Source organism: Gavia stellata, chromosome 13 (assembly GCF_030936135.1).
Source record: "Gavia stellata isolate bGavSte3 chromosome 13, bGavSte3.hap2, whole genome shotgun sequence".
In the NCBI taxonomy this organism is placed as follows: domain Eukaryota; kingdom Metazoa; phylum Chordata; class Aves; order Gaviiformes; family Gaviidae; genus Gavia; species Gavia stellata.
The window spans coordinates 14,330,932-14,350,431 of NC_082606.1; the positions used below are offsets into that span (position 1 = coordinate 14,330,932).

Sequence of the window (19,500 nt, forward strand, 5' to 3'; positions counted from 1 at the left end):
AAATAGGGACTTTACCATACAATTCTGCATAGAATTATGATGATAATTGTTTCTTTGTTTTGTGGTACAGCTTGTTGGCATGTCTTAAACCAACAGATTGTAGTGTCCATCTATTTCCTCTCTAATGTTGCCTAAAAACTGTATTGGAGAAAATTTAAATCCTGTGATTTTTGTCCAAGCTTTAGCTAAAAACACATTACACTGTCTTGATCAAAAGAAGAGAACATTTATAAAGCTCCAAGCTCTGTAAGAAATTACTATCTTCTTGCAAGTAAATTAATTTTTATGTTTAAAGGCAATATGACTTTCAGTGACTTTAGTGTGATCTGAACCCATCATCTTCTGTTTGCATTAATAGTTTGTACTAATTTGTAGTTAGTGCATTAGAAAATAATGTGGCATGAGTCATCTGAACAGCCTGTCAGATTTACAGGTTAACATCTGAAGGTGGCACCCAGTTATGTAATTAATAGAGTAATATATGCTTTTCAAAAATTAAACCCCTACTTATGGTTATTATGAAATAAATTTCATTGTAACAGTGTACATTTGAATCCAGTGAAGACCTTTGGAACTGATCTAAGAGAGGAGTATGTAGTAATGGGTGAAATTTGAATCTCTGGACATAATTCAGTTTGTGTAATGGTAAGTTTAGGAGGGAAAAGCTTGTAACATTCTGGAAGAGTTTTACTTCAAGTTTCTTCTTTCTTTATCGCACATTTAGTATGTGAGATAAATCAAAGGTCAGTGTATCAGTCAAGAGTGTTTTTCAAGGCAGTGTATGACAGCTTGATATTGATATCTTATTTTCATTATTTATCTCAGAATGATTGGTAATTGCCATATATTACAATATGAAAAAGTTATCCAGTATTCCCTTTTGCAGGAGCCCTTTAAAAGCATTGTATGAAATTTGATGTAAATTCTGATTTGGATAATTTTCAGATGTTCACTTTGTGGATACACATTTATTTCTACTGTGAATTGCCTAGTGCTTTCAGTGCAATCTTAGTTTGTGAATGGAAATAGTTCTTAAAGATTGATCTTGCTGTTCAAAACTTTAGGCTCTTAATTGTTGTCTGGGACATAAAATAGCAGGTTTGCAATGCAAAGACATTAAGCAGTTTAATCCAGAGATTAATGAACTTCAGAAGGATTAGGAAGACCACTGGGCATACTCTGTGCTGAACTGTAGCAACCAAACTGCACTTGAGAGCTGTCCTTAGGGATGCTGTTGTCAGAAGTCTTTGAGTGCCAGATGGTGAGCAGAATGGCAGCCAATGATTTAACTAGAATTTAATTCTGAAGAGCAGAGTCATGAAGAGTAATCCAAAAGATTCTCTATAAATTACTTGGATTAAAAGATGTTAACTGAAATTACCCCCTTAGTTTCATGAAGTCAAGCACGTCTCCCTGACCTCATGGAATTTAAACTGGTAAAAACTGTATGGGGAGGAAGTATTCTCTGCCGCTTCAAAAACATTGTTCATGGCATGGGAGATGCACTACAGACACTGGTTGTATCAATCTTTGGAAATCAGTTGAAGTTCTGACTGTGATGTTTCCTTTTTAAAATGGTCTGAAGGTTAAAAGGTTAAAAAAATAAACATAACGCAAATTGGCCTCTGATTATTAAAGAAAGTGTTTGGGGGTTTTTTGTTTTGATTATTCACTACGAATTTTTGAAATGTTTTGGAATGAAGTCTCTCTTTCATAACATGGAAGGGTAGAAAAGCTATCATATTCAGAGGATTGATTGGATGAAGAAGCTTAGTTGTCATTCAGTTTGAACTAAATGAGTTATCCCGGGGGAATGTGGAAATAAAGAAGTTGCCAGTAGCTTGCTTACGTTGCCTGAAATCTGATGCATTTAATCAACAGTCTACTGAATGTTAGTAGTGTATATATTATACTCTTTTCCACGTTATTATTTCCATAGCATTTGTTTACCACGTGGTTGAGGTTAAGATGAGTTAGTAATAATGGGGTTACCCATCTATGTCAGCTCTATTACTTGTGCCTGTTTCACATGTATGTTGTCTGGATGCTGTAGCAGCTCTCTAGAGGTAGGGTATCTGTCTTTTCCTTTCTGCTCCAGAATTTTCATTTACTGTTTTTTGTGTGACTGCGTAGTCCCATTTTTTTTCTGCCAGTATTATGAGGCTGTAGATCCTTTCTTATAGAGTGAAAAAAGGGGAGGGAAGAAATATGGTAGGGAAGAAAAGAAGAGAATCTTTCTTCTGGTTTGGACAGCATTTGTTCAAAATTGATTTCCCTTCTGATTGGTTTTGCCAACTGGAGAAATCGAATAAATTGGAGTATAATTTAAAACTGGTTTTGTTGCAGATCCAGTGCCTTATGTGCATTACTCTTGTTCGGTGTTCTGCTTGAGTGTGTTACAATTCTATATAAGGATTTATTTGACAACATTATCTTTTTGTGGTTTCTAATGATACTACTGGGAGTGACTAATTTTGTAGAAATTGATGCTGACAAAAAGTAGGATGAAAGTCTAGGTTGTACCTACTAGCTAAAGTCCCACCCACACTCCATCTGCTTCTTATCAAATTGAGAATATAATTAAGTATGCTTATAGGTATTGCAACTTACACCAGTGCATTCAGAATTTTAAGGTACCTTTAACATTTGTGATTAGGGCTATCTGACACCTAAATATACTGGTACTTTTTAAAATGCCATGTAAAGGGGAAAAAAAGCAAACAGACTTCTTCTTTTACTGTCAGGATTATTTACACAAACAAAAAGTATTTTTGGACAACGAAATGTGTTGGAATGCACACATATGTCCTCATGTGTATACTACACCATCATATATAGACTGCATTTATGACACCCTTGGCTGTCTCATCTGTACTTTCCCTATCAATCTCTCTCCTCTGGGAATTTTTCAGACATTCCAAACCCTTAAATAGCTTTGAACAGCTGCCTTCAGGAAAAAAAAAATAATCATAAAAAAGTTTTCTTCTCCACCATCTGCTTTGCATTTTGTATTGTTAAGCCTCACTCTTTTGCAATAAAATAAACAATCTAAACAGAAATACCATGCTATTCCAAATTGCAGAGATATATATTCCTAATTCTGTCACAATGATTGTTTGAGATTATTTTTTTAAAAGGAAAAAAAAGAAAAAAAAGTTGCTGCGAAGTTTGTATAGTGGCAATTTTGTCTTACTTTTGCCTTTTCTATGACATGTCATGTGTCTGTCCCAGGTTCTGAGTTCTGAAAGTCTGTGCTTCAAATTCTGATCTTTTGTCCCGGGGGCCTCTCTTAGCTAATTTTTAGAGAGATTTTTAATTTATGTGTAGTTTTCTTACTCGTTTGAGTTGAATGTTTGGATTCAAGGTAATCATGATCACTCTTTTCAAAGTGATTTCCTCAAGTTCTAAGAAGAATTTTGATAAAATGAGGGATCTTATTAAGCATTTTTTAAATTAAGTCTCTTGCAGAATGTGTTGTATGTAGAAAAGCATCCATATTATGATATAAAACAATGTTACTGGCAGTGAGTTGGTCTCAGCCACATAATCTGTTCATGGCTTTCTGCCCCTAATTAATCCAGTTAAGGGCAGAGTAAGCGTCCAGTAAGTGTCTCTACTGGCTACGCATAAAAACTTTGACCCTTAAGTGGTGGGTTGTTTCCCTGTTGGGGAGTGTGGAATAACTGATACGGGGATGTGATTCAATCGTCTTTTTTTTTTTTTTGTAGAGATCATATTTATATGCCTGTTCTGTAAAGAAAAATTACTGTACTGCTGTAGTGCTTCCCACTGTTTCTTCCTCTTATCGTTCATTACTATTACTGCTATTCAGGAAATCTTGAACTGTTTTTATAAGTGTGGAAATTAAAGTAAAGAGAGGAAGTGACTTGTCCAAGGCTACTAAACAAGCTAAAACTACTAGTAGGGCACTTTCAGATTTGGTGGTCTGTTCATCGGACTGTGTGCTTGATACAATTGACTGAAAGAATCCTAAATCATCTTAATGCTAAGAACTGTTCTTGTCTCCATTGTATGAGCAAATGCAGGTGTAAAGACACATCATGTAGATGGAGTTTTGCTGTGGGAATACGTTCACCTTCTTGAGTTGAAGTCAAGATCTAAGACTCTTTGATTAGTTTATCCAGTTGTGTTGTACAAATGCATGTTTTATGATAGAGAGAATTTTTCTATTTCTTTTTTGGGTTAGAATTCCCTTAAGAATATTCATAAAATATAAAAAATGCATTGGTTATTATTTTGGAAATAAATTATTTATTAATGCTGGAAAGCAATATATATTTCCATTGCTCCCTATGAAAAAAAAAAAATTGAAAGCATTCTAGTTCCATGAAAAAGATTATATCTGCATAACTTAATTATTTTTTCCTGCTTTTAAGCCTCGGTGATAAAGATTTTTTTTTTTTAATGTAGGTACCTGACAGCATGTTACATGAGAAGTTGTCAAGATTGGAATTACTAAAGAGAATAGGTTATTCTTAAGAGTATCTGTAATGATTATAGCAGGATTGCAGGTTCAGCTCTTTTATATGGGAAATTAATAGAAACAGAGGAGGAATTGGAAAGAGAAGATGACTAGTATCTGAAATTAATTTCCTTGTTTGGACTTTAGTAAATTAGAAGATAACATCATATCACAGATTTTTATGTAGGGCCAGATTTAAAAATCAAGTGGACAATTTCAGGCAGTGCTGTTAAATTTCATATATGTGTAACTCAATTTGCTGTTTAAAATACTTGAAAAGTTGCATTTAAAAACAAGTCTGTTTCTGTTGCCTTATGGAAGAATGATAATGTCATTCTTTATTACTTATTGCTTTAAATCTTACATTAAAGCACTTTGTTTTAAGGCAGGGTTTACCAGTGAGTAGATAGAAGTTGCATCAGAATATTAAAATTATTTTTTGTTGTTCACTCAGTTTTAAGTCTTTTGTCCTGTATGAAGTTATTCACTTCATGGAAGGGTAGCTATAGCAAGCAAAGACTTTTCCCTGCATTTGAAAACTTGCTGCAAAGACTACTTTAACATAATAAAGATACCACAAGTAATTTAAAATGACAGTATTTGATCTCTATGTATTTGGAAGAAAAGTCTGGTAGTTTTTTCTAACTAGCTTGGTATAGATAAACTTAGCTTAGTGCACTGTATGCTTAGTCTTAGCTGTCATTCTAGCTCAGGATAACATTGGACATGGTGTAAAAAGCAATTTTGAAAATTGGCTTGGATCTTTTCTGAAAAAGTGAGAATTCATATGTCAGTGTGCGAAACTTGACTTACTTTATTAAAATAAATAGAAGTTTAATATGGTTGCCTCTTCCTAAACATGGTAGAGGAAGAGTTTGCTAATTTTAGCAGACTTAAAATAGATAGTGTCATGGGGACAAAAGGCACTCTGCATAAGTTTTTACTTATGCCAAATATAGTATTCTAATTATTGTGATTTAATTTATTTTAAAATAAATTACATTTCCAAATACTAATGTTTTAAAATACAATGTAGGCCTTTAACTCAAGAAGAAATAGCTCATCGGCGTGAACTTGCGAAACGAAGGCATGCAGAAAAATTGGCAGCAAATCAAGGAAAGGAGCTGTCAGAAAAGCTCCCAAGTGAAAATTCATCTGAAGTAACTGGGAACACTGGTGATACAAAAGGTATGTAATGCTCTGCTATCTATTTTTCTCATAGGACATTTAATAGTAATGTCTAGGTGTTGTCAAGGAGATGTGTACCTTACAAAAAATCCAGTCCAAACAGTTCAATAGATGGAACTGAACAGGGTGAGGAGGGATTTGTAAGAAAGCTGATAGTTCATAAATGCTGGAATTGTGCCATCGATACCCATTCATATAGTCTGAGAATGTGCTTGGTCTCAGTACTTTTGAGTCAGTGAAGATAGATGATGCTTGAAGGAGGTGCTCTGTTGAAAAAAATAATTTTCACTGTAAGTACAAAAGTATGGTGATTGACTTTTACCCTTGTGTACGGGGTAGAAAAATTCAGGTTTGTTTAGTTTACTGCTAGAACCTTCTTAGGGACTTGTTACTAGCATATGTTATGCTGATATTACTTTAATTACTTCAGGCTTTTATGAGAATAAGTTTTTCATTAAAAAAACCACCCAAACAGCCTAATAATAAATAGGTGCAAAAGCAGTGTATGAGCAACAGGACCGGATTATGAGTTACAATGGGGCATTCTTGCCGTCTTTTAATGTGTCACCAGATATGATAGGATAATACGTAATTGATTTTTTTTCTTCAGATGATGAGGTGGAAACTGCTCTTATACTTCATATATTTTTCTAACTTTGATTAGGTGAAGAGCAACAGCTCACTGGTCAAGTAGAGATCATGACCTCAAAGGCAATGAAACAGGAAGCAGACAACAAGGAGTCATTCATTGCTTTTGCTAGAGTGTTCAGTGGCGTGGTGCAAAGAGGGCAAAAGATCTTTGTTTTAGGACCAAAATATGATCCTGCTGAGTCTTTGCATAAGGTAAGAGCTGACAGTGAAATGTTACCATAATTGGGGTTTCTTTTGAAACACTGATGACTTAATTTTTTACACAAAAAAAAAAACTCACTCAAAAAAAAAAAAAAGTTCAAGTAAAAATTGCAAAAAGTATGAAAGTACTTTAGGTAATTGTGGTAATAGCTGATTGTGTCTGTGAACTCATTATAAACCTTCATGTTTCCAAAATAGTTTAAGTACAGTGTTGCATTAGCTAACAATAAATCCAGTATGTGCATACTTTGATTCAAAGAAAACTTGCGAAGGAAAAACCAATGCTTTTGGGGAACAGGAAGGTGCATAATAGTATTGAAAAAAATGTTTGTTTTATCAGTGACAATGAAAGGTGAGCTAGGGGTAGTACTCACTTAAAAATTACCGAAGAAAGCATTATTTTTTATTTCCTTGGTAACATTTGCTAGTTTGCCACAAGACTGGATTTTTGGAATGGGAGAAAAATATTTTCAAGTGTACGTTAGTTTTTAATATCTGACTTTTGAAATGAAAATGCTTTAGCATGTGTTTCCTAACTTTGGAATGCAAGGAGGTTTTGAGGAAGAAGTTTGTATTGGTACTAAGTGATAAATACTGGTTGTTTTACTCTGTGTAGCTGTCATCCCAGTGTTGTGCTACAGATGATCTACCATTAGTACCTCATATGACTTGCTGTACATTGGAGAATCTCTACTTGCTTATGGGAAGAGAACTTGAAGATCTTGACGAAGTACCTGCAGGAAATGTTCTGGGTAAGATGTTACTAGTATTTAATTTCCTAGATCGTGAATTGTTATATCATCTAAAATACACTGAAATTGTTTAGATGTGATTAATAATAAGAAAACTTACCTAAAAACATTCATAGATTTCTTTGTTGTGTGTACAAAAAAGGAAGGCACTCTAATTAAACTATGATTTCTGTGAACTTTGAATTGTGAGGAGGGAAAAGATGTGTGAATAAGAGAAAACTAGGGATTACACTAGCCTTATTTACTGTTATCTTCAGGTTGGAGTATTGCCAGGTAAGCATTGCTGCCAGGAATTGCCAAAGGCAGCAGTAAGGGCTCATATTTTATAAATTGCAAGGTTTATTTATAGTATTTTCCCAACAATGGAAATTCTGTAATATGACTTCTCTAGTGATGCAGATAATTGTAGTTTTATTTATGTGTCTGCTTGAACTGTGGTGCTAAAAATTTATTTCTTTTATGGCTGTGACAAATTTTGAACTTTCTCCATGCGCAAGGTTCTAAGTGATAGGTCATCCTAATCGTTGAGTTATGCTCTTTTTGCTTTGCTCTAGAGTATGAATATCATTCTTTGCTGGTTTTTTCCTTCATTTGTCTTTTTTTTAATATCAAAACCAGTGTTTACAATTTAGAAAGTGTAAACTTTAAAAGTTATTTGGTTCTTTATTTTTTTCATTTTGTGAATGAAAATGTACAAGCTACAGCAAAATGTAAGTTTGTTTTTTTCATGCCTATTGTCTGATTTTTAGAAATTTATAGTAAATATAAAATGGGTGTACTCTGTCAGGGTTGGATTTTGTTACTCTAGGCAGTTAACTGTGCTGGTCACTTTTAGCATGGGCCTGGTGTTCAGAACATAAGCAGGTAGTGAATAAGTCTTAAGTATATGGGCTGTTTACTTCAAAAAATGATCAAGGTTTTAGGAAAAAAAACCCACCACAAAACACTCTGCAATATATGTTTTTTAAATCTGATGCAATTTTAAAGAATTTTTAGAACTAAAAGCCCTAAATACCTTTTTGTTTATTTGTTTCTCCCATTTCCCTGTAAAGCTGCATTGTTCATTTACATAAATTCAATAAACACCTTTACTGATTTGATGATGATTTACCACACTCAGGAGAAAATGCAATACATTTATATGAAAGGACTCTGTAACAATGCTGATGCAAGACTTATTATTCTGGTTAGTAACAGTGATTGCTGTTTCAAAGGCCATTTGTCTTCCAGCTTTAAAGCATACAACAGTGATTTCTCTCCAGCCATATAAGGAAATTGCTTGTAGATTATCTAGTAAATTAAGGAAGCTTTTCTTAAAACTCTGTAGTTTTACTCTGTATAATTAAATTATTGCCATAAGGAATACATAGTTAATCATGATGGCCTATTTCTACTTTAAAACTTGTGGTATAGGGTTTTTTCAAAATTTTTTTTTCTTCAGGGTTTGGAGTTTTTTGCTGTTATTTATAGGTTGTTTCTAACAAGGAAGAGTGTGCTTGGTCCTAGTGAGCAGCCTTTCTGTTCTTTATGCTGGCTTATGCAAAGGTTTAATGATCAAAGACATAGCTTGATACATAGATTGTTTTACTGAAGATGGGAAGAATTCATGCTTTGTTCCTTGTATTCAATTAATATTTCTTTAAATACTAATCTCCTTATAATTGCTAAAAATCTGAGAAACTTGTAGCAAAATATTGTAAGAGGAAAAGGTAATGAAACATACTGTATTTGAACTATAAAGCTGTCACACAAACAGAATTCAAGAACATCCAGCTGAAAAGCAATACTGTGTCCCTGTCTAATATGCATAGCCATTCTGGCAAGCTTTGAAAACTTATTTTCTGGTATTCTCAGTTTCTGGAAGTTAGGAGAGACAGACTGCTTTGCATTAGTTAATTTGTATTGTAAGTTTGCAGCTCAAATGTTTTGTCAAAAGTATTTGTCAAGAAGCTTTAAGCAGTATGTCATTTTCAAGTAATGGCAAACACAAAATACGGCCTCCTTCAACATGTCTGTTTATAATTCACAATTTTTCTTCTTTACAATCTCTGCGACTACTACACATTTTTTGTAGTCCTTGAGTAGGAGGTGAAATATGATTTAAAACAAATGACAGAGTTCTTGGGGACCAAAGATAATAAAGTCTTTGTAATAAATCTTCTTTTAAAAATTATTTGTCAGAATATTCTATGAAAAGAGTAAAATTCATGTCTCTGACAAAACCACCTGGTTTGTAGAATTTGTAATTTAGAAGCACTATTGATTTCTCCACTCTGAGAACTAAAAAGGAGTATGTGAACAAAATGCCTTCTGAGGAGAGAGTACTATATTATTTTTCACTTTTTTTTTCCCCTGCACTTCTGTTAGGGGTCCTGTGCCAGCAGACAGGAAATGATACTGGGTAACTGGTACTGCTAGGTTCTACTGTCACAGGCCTTTTGCATGGTATGCAGTTGCTGAATTTGAACCTCCCTGTGGTCCTCAGGTCTGAGAGGCCTGGGAGGGAGAGCCTTGTCTTGCAAATGGTCTACCTATTTGTCCTTACTGCAGTGCTAGCTAGCCTTCTCTGTATCGCTCTGTCCTGTCTTAAGGGCTGTATGAACTTCTGTACTGGCTTCACTTGTCTTGCAGTTGGGCTGATGCTTTATTATCTTAACAGAAGCAGTGTTATCTGTTTTAGTAAATTCTAACTAGGTATATCAAAATCATGCTTAAATTCCAAGTATAGAAGTACTCTGTGCTTGCAAACATTAAATGTGACAATTATGTATGTCACCTAAACCTGTATCTCAAAATCAGTTGAGATCTTTCGATTCCAAGACGTCTTGGGCACATTTTGTGCTCGCCTTTTTAAAACTGCCAGAATTTCCATTGGAAAAAAAATTTTGTATCACAGACCTTGGACACAAGTCTATGTGCTGTTCAGAAAATATTGTCCTTCTGTGTCTTTAAGGAGAGAAACAGTACTTGAATTAATATTAAATTCCAAAGACCGTTTGACTGATGTATCATTGCATGTTCTTAGTGACACTATAATTAATACTGACCTGTGTTTGCATAATCTAGTGCTATGCAAATAGCAAGCTACTGTAATCGCCCCACTCTCTTTAAAGGTTTGTCCTTGTTTGCTATGACAAAAATATATCAGAGAAAGGAGGTTGGTATAGGCAATCATCTGGCTATCCAGTTGTGTTTAGCTTCTGTAATACTCAATAAATTTAGGTTCTTTCTGGGACACTCCCCCTTGTACAGGAAACATCTATAATACTGGAGGTTCCTGCTACCATGCAAGCGTCTTCTCCAGCTGTGTTGTATTTGACAGGAAGTGAACCCCTGGCTGTAGCGTGAGATCCATTGATTTCTAGTTTAGTTACCATAGCTCTTCTTACTAGTGTTTAGTTTCTCTTACAAAAAGGAGAACTATAAATGGTCCAGTCATGAAACGTTAATTGATTTAACTTGGATGTTGTATGTAAGTTCTTCTCTTTGCCAAGTAGTGTTAGATATTGTTTAGCAGACTGTAGAGACTGATAATGCAGGTACAAAAATAGAAAAATTAACACTAACATAAACAATTTTTCTTTTCAAATTTATTTTACTGAAAGGTTTGGGGAAGCAGTATTTATTATGTCATTTCATGAATGAAAAAATGTTGCTTCTTTACTGGGAGGGAAAACAATAACTTAAATTGAAACAGTGTTAAAAGTTCCACAAAGGAGATTAGTACAGGCAAGTTTTAAATTATTTCAGTTATGTTTCTATGTTAAGAATATTTCGTCTAAATCAAGACCACCTCTATCACACCAGTAAGTGTTTTGAAGCATTAGTAAGTCTGTATGCTGGGGAATGCAAGAGAAAGTAGGGATGGGTGATTTGTTTGTTCCCGTGCAAGTATTTCTCTCTCTTCTTATATATATCTCTCTATATTTTTTTAATATATATATGTATGTATTTATTTATACTAGGCAAAGGAAAAGTACAAATACAGGAAAAATGTCATTTTATAACACTTCTACTGATATTTTTGTGGCTGAAGATGATAAAAAGAACTTAGTGGGTGATCCCCAAAGTGACAAAGGAAAAATTAGAAGGCAGTATATGAGGAAAAAGTAATTTGGGCTCATAGGTAAAGATTGAACAAGTGCATGCCCTCCAGATGCACGTAATAGCTTCCTTTTTCCCCCTCTTTTTTGTTAGTTGTCTTGTTGCTATCCTGTAATTGAAGGCAAAATGCCTTTTTTTGTTCTATGCAAAAAAAGGGGAGTTTTAGTAACAAAAGTTGGAGGTAGTGCAAAAATGTATTTTAAACAGGCAAAAAGAAGTAGTGTTTTTTTGTGGTGGTATCATGCACAGATGAAAGGCCTAGGGTTCCCATACTGGGTATTGATTCTTATTTCTAAATGATTTAAGCAAATGCTGATGTAAAAACCAAGGAACATGTTTCTGAAAACACTGGTTTAGGTACTTGTGTAAGTGAATAATCTTGTGGGGTTTTTTTTAAACTTGGCTCAGTGTCATGGTTTTCTGAATAAATAATTGAAGGATTGTCAAGTGATACATTTTTGTTAGTTGGGATAAAATTTATCTCAAGACATGTTGTGCATGCGCACCCATGCATGTACACACACACTCTGAGTTCAGAATAACATGCATGTTAAAATTAACACGTATACTGCTTTTTATCCACAAGTACCACAACAATAGTCTTGTGTTTGCTAGCTTACGAAACCCAGATTTTTCTTAGAGCTGTCTATACGACTATTCAAGTGCTTTCTGTGTTCTGTTGAATACTGTTAAAAGCAAAGCTTTTGCCTTACCGCTAGATTTGTAGTGCTTTAGTGTAATGCTCATAGGAGGCTAGATGATTTCCTGAATGTTTTCAAATGGTTAGCTATGTGAATACCAAGTGTTCTACCAAATTAAGAGCATTTGTTTCTTTAACTTATCAAATGACGTTGTTAAAAGCAGGAATCTAGAAGTCACTCCTATTGCCTGCTCACTATGAACTGACTTTCTACATGACAGACTGCTGTGTACTTTGGTTTTTCCATTTCTAAAATGCTTTTTTTTTCCCATACCATGTTCTTTCATGTTTTAATTATTTATAAAGCACTTACAGGATTCTTGACATGTAAACAATATGACATGGGAAATGTAGGTGATTACGGATTCATACTTCTGGATTTTTTGTACCTTTCTGAAGATAGGTGCCACACAGCTGCAGTTAGTGTGAAGAGCTGGTATGAAGTAGTATAGCTAACCTTGTTACAAGGTGTCTAACAAGGATTTTATTCCTTTAGGACTTCATCGAACAATTTAGGAGCTTTTAATAAGCAACCTCTGTTAAGAGCAAAGAGCAGCTGCAAGCAGCAATGCCATTTTAAAGGCCCAGAATGGCTTTCTAGGACTGATGCCAACTAGCAAGCATTACCACCTTCTGTGAAAGCCCTAGGAACAGTCCTGCTGTTGCACCAGCCTTTTATTTCTGTGCAAACATTTGGTGGGCTAATTTCACTCTCTGAATCAGTAATGTGATTATTTTAAAAAAAAAAAAAAAAAGACAGCTTGAAGTGATCACAGCTGCATGGGCTGTCTCATCTCAGTGTACTATGATCAGTGAACACAGGAGGGCAGTCTTTCTCAAGCATGTTACTGAAATTAGCCAAAAATAGTGAATGAAACAAAGAAAACTCAAACCTTTGTCTTCAGTTTTGGAATACTTACAATTTTTATCGCTAACTGCCATCTTATAACCCCAGTAAAATAACTTTGCATTTTTAACTAGTTATTCATCATATCCATCATTATTCAGGAAAAGGTATAGAATGGAATAGATTTTGTTACTGAATGAAGTTTTATCTCCGTGAACTGTTGAGTCTACCGGGCATCATTGTATCTGTATTAATTTCCTACCCAATTAATGTTTTTTGAATAGTTAAATTGTTGAAAAAATTACATAAGTTCAAGTTGTTCCTTTGCGCTAAAGATGTAATAGTTAATCTGTTGTTTGGCCTCATTCAGTGCTGGAAACTGAAACCATTTTCTTAACTCTGTTTTTGCTGTAGTGGACTTAGTCCCTTTGCAGTTACTGCTCTTTGCTGTGTGTGGTTCCAACAAGCAGGCTGAGTAATTTGTGTTACTTATTGGGCAATGTAACATAACATGGTGCACAGCTAAGGAACTAGTATCAAATGAAATTAGAAGTGTATTTTGCTGATTATCTGATCAGTTTCCTTTACCTTGTTTGCCTTAGCATTTCTGCTGTTTTATTTGTGATTCCGTTTCAGGGGATTTGACTTGACAAACTTTATTGCAAGAGAAATAAGTGATTCATTACCTTGTTTTGAAATCAATATCAACATACCACTGGAGAGGAAAAAATATGATGTCTTAAGTCAGAGGTATAGCACTGACATGTGTCTTTATTGATGCAGCTAAGGTTTTTGGGGGAAGAATACTTGGAATGGTTAATATTTTCCTTATAAAGCCTTTTTAGGTTGGGTGGTTTTTTTAGTTTATATTGAAGAATTTAAATTGCTTTTTGAGTAGCTATATTTTTTCTATTTTTCTGACTGTAGTTTCTTAAGACTATAAAAGGAAATCATAAGTGTAGTAATTCTTTCTGAAGAAAACCACTTCTAAATTTTCTAGTGCTTCTGGAATGTTCTCTGATCTAATTTTCAGGAGTTTATTATGAGATCTTTAAAATGTGTTTAGTCTTGCCACTGGAATACAAGGGGTTTTTATCATATTTAAAAATTGAGCTGTATAAGATTATTTAAGCTAAAGTCATAATACATTCATCTAGCCAAAAATGCCTTTAAGTTTGCTCTTGACCACTGTTGGATTATAATGTCAAAAAATTCAAATCGTTAAGTTTTTGAGGAAAGGAGAGAACGCGATGAAACAGTCTGTATCAGTTTTAAAGCAACTTTTAGTTATTATAATCTGTAAAATCCGAGCTTTCATGTAAATGAAAATTAGATTTCTAAATAATCTTCCAAATGTGAGGCAGGCACTCCTGATTCTTTGGGGTTTCTATGCAGACAGATACTTGCTGATGCTTGAGGTTTCCCAAATAGTACCAGAAGGAAAACTGCCCAGACTCGTCGGTGTTCGTTGTTGCTACTTATATGCCTGTGGGCAGCAATGGGACTAACAAGAATCAAGACAATTTCATACCATCGCTGCTTGAAGAAACTCACAGCACAGCAGCAGAAACATGCTCTGCAGCTACTTAATATAAAAGATCTAGAAATAGACTGGAAAGAGGGTTTGAGGTGCAGGCAGTCATTTCTTTTTAGCACCCCTGTGTTTGCCTCAGAAAGGAGTGATTTTTGGCCTTGGGACTTCAAATTTATTAGATGCCTATTATTACACTAATATACATTGATCAGAATTCAAGGCCAGTGTTAAAGGAGACAGACTCCTTTTCCTCCTGTAAGGGTGGAGAATTGACTTATGTAGTCATTGCCTCTGGGCAGATGTTACTCAGCCTTTCAATAGCTAACTGTAGGTTTAAGTCCCAAATACTAGCTGGTTTATCTCCAAAATTTCCAAATCTTCTGTGTGAGTACTTGGTTGGGTGTGATTTTTCAAGTCTCCTTAAAATGAGAGGCTAGGGATTTTCCCCAGTATTTCACAGTTACTTTCTTTAGTCAGCATCAATTATTTTATTTTTAGTCTCTCTGTCTATGAAACTGAATATGTCCATGTATAAATAAAGGGAGAACAGTTATCTACAGAAATAGCCATATTTATGACTTGGCTAATGAACCTCTTATTTTTTCCAATACTGTAAGAGAACAAGAGTGTTAAAGTAGTTAGTATCACCAATGTAAAATGGCAATAGAAGTCTTAAGGTGAAGTTTTGAGATAATTGGCTGAGCTTATATCTGTAATGTTGTGTTTGGGATTTTTTCCAGCATACTGAGATACATCACTGATGATTTTGGGAAATTATCTCACATTTTCATTCGGAGAGCTTGAAATCGGCTCATAAAAATTACTTGGAGCATGCTCTTGTGGTGGTTTTTTTTTTTTTTTTTTTTTTTTTTTTACATCAGTATCCTCTTTAAAGCTAGAATGTCAGTATTGTTTAGTAGGTGGCAGTTTATATTCTAGCTGTGTGCTTTCTCCTTTCTTATGATGTGGTTCTAAGCGGAACCATTTAACTTGTCTTGATTGGTTTAAAATCCCTAAAGAGACTTTAGTATCCATTACTAAATGAGGATCTATGACAGATGAACCAAAGTGACTTCAGTTTTGTACTAAAAGTTGGCAGAATTCCGTTTCTAAGACTCTCCTGCCTGTTAGTGCCGCTATGAAATACTGTACGAAGAAGTGGGAAACATTGGTTCGGGGATGAACTTGGACACTGGGGCACTAGAGTAAATGGCTGAGAGGTTCAGCAAGCATGCCTAATTTGAGGAATTTGTGTTTTAGGTTCAGTTTTCAACAGAGGTGTAAATTACCTGACTTAACAAGGATCTGTATTTAGACTATATAATTGAACCTTTTATCCCTCTGTACAAAATGGCATTAGGCTTGTTTTCCTACTTCTGAATTAAACACACTGGAGAATTCCCTTTGCAGAAATAGTTTGCTGTAGAACTCAAACTTTCAGAAAGCTGCTTTAAAGGAACATTTCCTTTGTTTAGTGTGGCCGTGGGTTTTCTAAAATTCAAACTGAGAACATGTAATGTCATTTTAGGAATAGGTACAAAATAATCGCTTTAAGCACAAATGAGTTTGAAAATATATGCCTTGTTACATGTAAATTCATGTATAGCAATTCAGACGTAAGAAAGATACCATAAATCAAATCTGTTAGGAATGTGTGCAATTACCAGTGCAGAAAAGAAGTTTTATTCTTAAAGGATTTTAACTTTTGCGATGTTATTTATGGAAAATACATTTCTCATGCTACTGTGATATGTACTTGAATCAGATAGTGACATTTTTGAAAAGAAGTGTGTACTTTTAATTAGCTGGCTATTCCTTTCCTTTTGCTGTTCTGGTCAGATAAAGTTCAACTTCTATGAGATGAATTAAACTTTTCAGCTTCATTGCAAAAGTCAATTCATGTACCAAAAGATAGTTGTAAAATGCAGATATTTGTCATAGTGTACTTCAGGGCAGATAACTAAAAATGTAACTGGAATACTGTCTCTTAGGTACCATTTAGGATAGACTTTTACTTAAGTGTGGAATTGCAAAGACATTGAAGGGTATAAAAAAACCTCACATTAAATTGTGAAACTATCCGTTTAGATAATTTTTGCTTTCTGTATCTTAGAGATGTATTTTAGATGTGTGTGCATCTCCATTCCTAACATAGCTTCTCTCTTGCCAGGCCTCGTATATAGTGCTGCTGCTTTATTCTTTTGCAGTCTCAATCAGGGCAATGTGCTTTTCCCAACACATCCTTAAATAACACTACCTACCTGCCTAGATAATGGTATTAATGATACAAAGTATTTTCATTTCTGATGTTTATCAGTGCTGAAATATACCATGTGTAACTTGGGGAGGGGGGGAGAAGAAACTTGGATCTAGAAATTACAGTTTAGTTGTCTCAAAATGTTATCCTCTCTGTGCCCTGTAGCAAGCAGTGAATGAGTGGTGGATAAAAGTAGTTTTTCTAGGCAGTGTAGATTTTGTTGGTTAAATCTAGTTTGCCACTAGTTTTGCATAGTTCTAGATTTCTGAGTAATTTCTCTTAAACCTTACCTTTTGCAGCTTTAGTTTAGAACAACTTCTCTGTATGTGTGGTTTTTAGCAATAGAAAACTTATAATTCTCTTGAATTCGTAATGTTCTCTGTTTCTGGATAATGTCTTTTCCAAGATTATGCAAAACTGAAGCTCCTTTACATGGCTTTGAATAAGGCTTTTTCCCATCTTTATATTTTAAACAAATATCCTGTGAACAAAACGGTTCTGAAGAAAAAAATGGGTGGTTTTCTTTGTTTTTCACTGAGTTTCAGTTTCTGACGACATATGCACAACTGTCTGATAAGGATTATATTTTAAGTTTGATATCAAATGATCTCAATATTCGGAGCATCTGAATTATGATGATGATGATGATTCCTTGACAAATTAGTTAGAGAATTGTCATGTAATTTTCTGTATGTTTCTTTACTAGAAATGGAAATAGGAACCAGGTAACTTGTTTTATCCTTTAAACTTTTTCTTATTCCCATTTAATGTGAAGCCAGAGGGCACTGTTTTTCATATAATACAAAAATGTGTAGCTATTTCAGTTTTGGGTAAAGGTCTTACATGGATTCACAGTACTGTCAGTGTAGTGAAAACTTTGGATTCTGTTTTTTAATGTGCATTTCTTCATGCGGAAAATCTACAAATGTTTTGACTCTAAAATAATCTCACGGAGTATTCTGAGAGCCAAATATCTGCAATCAGTGTGGTGCCTACTTATTAGCTCAACTTGGAAATAATGTACTGGTTTCAGAGGCAGTGTAGTGTTAAGTAAAGCCACTGTCATTAAAACATCTTGTTTAACTTCCTTTTTTTCTTTGATACTTCCTTTGTCCTGAGAAAAGCTACTGTTTTGTATGAAAAAGAGATGGGAAAATTCTCCTCTCTGAATGTTTCTTTAACTTTCATGGCTACACTAATTGCCTTCTGCAATAGCCAGGCTGTAGAAATCAGGCTGGACCTCCCTCAGCTGTCTTTGGAGTGTGAACATGGCTCTGAAATCTACCCTTTTCCCCTAAGCTCCCCACCCCAAATCTTAGTGTTCAGCTCCTGTTTTCTCTTTGGATTCCACCTTTCTCTCTGCCTTTCCTTCTGTTACTCTACCTCAGCTTTTTATTTTGATTACCTTAGTTATCCCATGACAATAAAGTAACACTATATGAGAATATTTTAGTTAACCACAACCTAAGCAAATGCAAAAGCTCTTCTCCTAACTGGCATTGTTTATGCAATATAAACCACTTAATCCATGAGAGCAATTTATTTGAACGTGGTTTAAATTCCTGCTGGAGCACTTCCTAATCTTAGCCAGGCCTCCTGTGTAATAGAGAGAGGAGCAGGATACACGCTTTCACACCCGCATGTGAAAAACTGTTTGTCTTATTGTGTAATAGACCTAGTGCCTGTAATATACAGCATTCTTGCAATAAATACCATCTGTGGTTGTCAAATGCCTGTACTTCTACATTTGAACTAGCTACAAAAGCCTTTCACTACTTTGTATATTTCTCTTTTGCTTCCATTGTCTGTTGTTACCAAAATTCCTTCAAGGAGTTCAGAAAAAGCAAGGAGGGGGTTGCAGTGAGGACACGGGAGTCTGAGCAAGGAAGACTAGTTTGGAATTAATTCTGCACACAACCCCACTGAACACAAACACAGTTGCAGAGAATCGAAATCCTGTGTAACAAATGGAAAGGTTGCAAAGTCAAGAGATTGTTAATAAAGGCTATGTTTTACTGAGTTATTTTCGAAATATTTTCCCGAGATTTTGATGTTGTTTCATGCTTCGCATTAAATTGCAAAAGTGTTGTGAGGGTTGTTTGGCCTGTATCAGGGTGTGAGTCATGAAGTTGGCTTTGTCTGGCTTGTGAACTGGTGGGGGGAGTTAAGGCAGAGCTATATTTAGGAGTATCAACTGATGTCCAACTGTGGAGCACTGCTGAACAACAGTGTTAAAGGGGCAGCACTGGATGGTTTAGGCTCAATGTTGAGATTGTTTGTAGTGGTTTATCATTTAGTAAATAATTGGAAAAGCTGGTATTTACTACATATATTCTTCTGCAGAGTTTGCAAGCCAGGCAGTATGAGTTTCAACTCCATTTGTACATATCTAGTAATAGCTATTCTAATTTCATTGTCAAAACTGTATGAATTGAAAATAGCAAGCATAAATAAAACTTCCAGTTTCATCTTACAGGTTTCAGAATCTGAATTTGTAAGAATTTGTTATTTATAAAGAATTGTTTAATTCCAGTTATAGGTAGATAAGGGTTATGTTTGAAGGGCTGTTACCATTCAGTTTTTGTCTTAAGATGCAGAACAGCATTGATTGTATTTTGAAATTTTGGCATTGCTAGATCCAACCATATTTAGGTACCTTTTTGTATCTAATTAAGAGTAAAAGAAATAGGGTTCTTTTCTAACCTTTCTTGCTCGCTACTACCTAATTTTCTCCAGCGAAGTCTGTTATGTATTTGGGCAAAATTCAAGCTAGTGATTTTAAA

The 19,500-nt window shown here is 34.7% G+C and overlaps 1 protein-coding gene across 2 annotated transcripts in view; it reads left to right on the top strand.

Annotated features, from left to right (window-relative positions):
* The window catches only part of EFL1 (elongation factor like GTPase 1), an 80,378-nt gene that overhangs the window by 19,151 nt on the left and 41,727 nt on the right, over positions 1-19,500 (top strand). For both annotated transcript variants that reach the window (XM_009807748.2, XM_009807750.2), the window contains 3 exons: positions 5,520-5,671; positions 6,336-6,540; positions 7,163-7,275. In XM_009807748.2, coding sequence (XP_009806050.1) covers positions 5,520-5,671; positions 6,336-6,540; positions 7,163-7,275 — 470 coding nt within the window. The remainder of the gene's footprint in view (positions 1-5,519; positions 5,672-6,335; positions 6,541-7,162; positions 7,276-19,500) is intronic.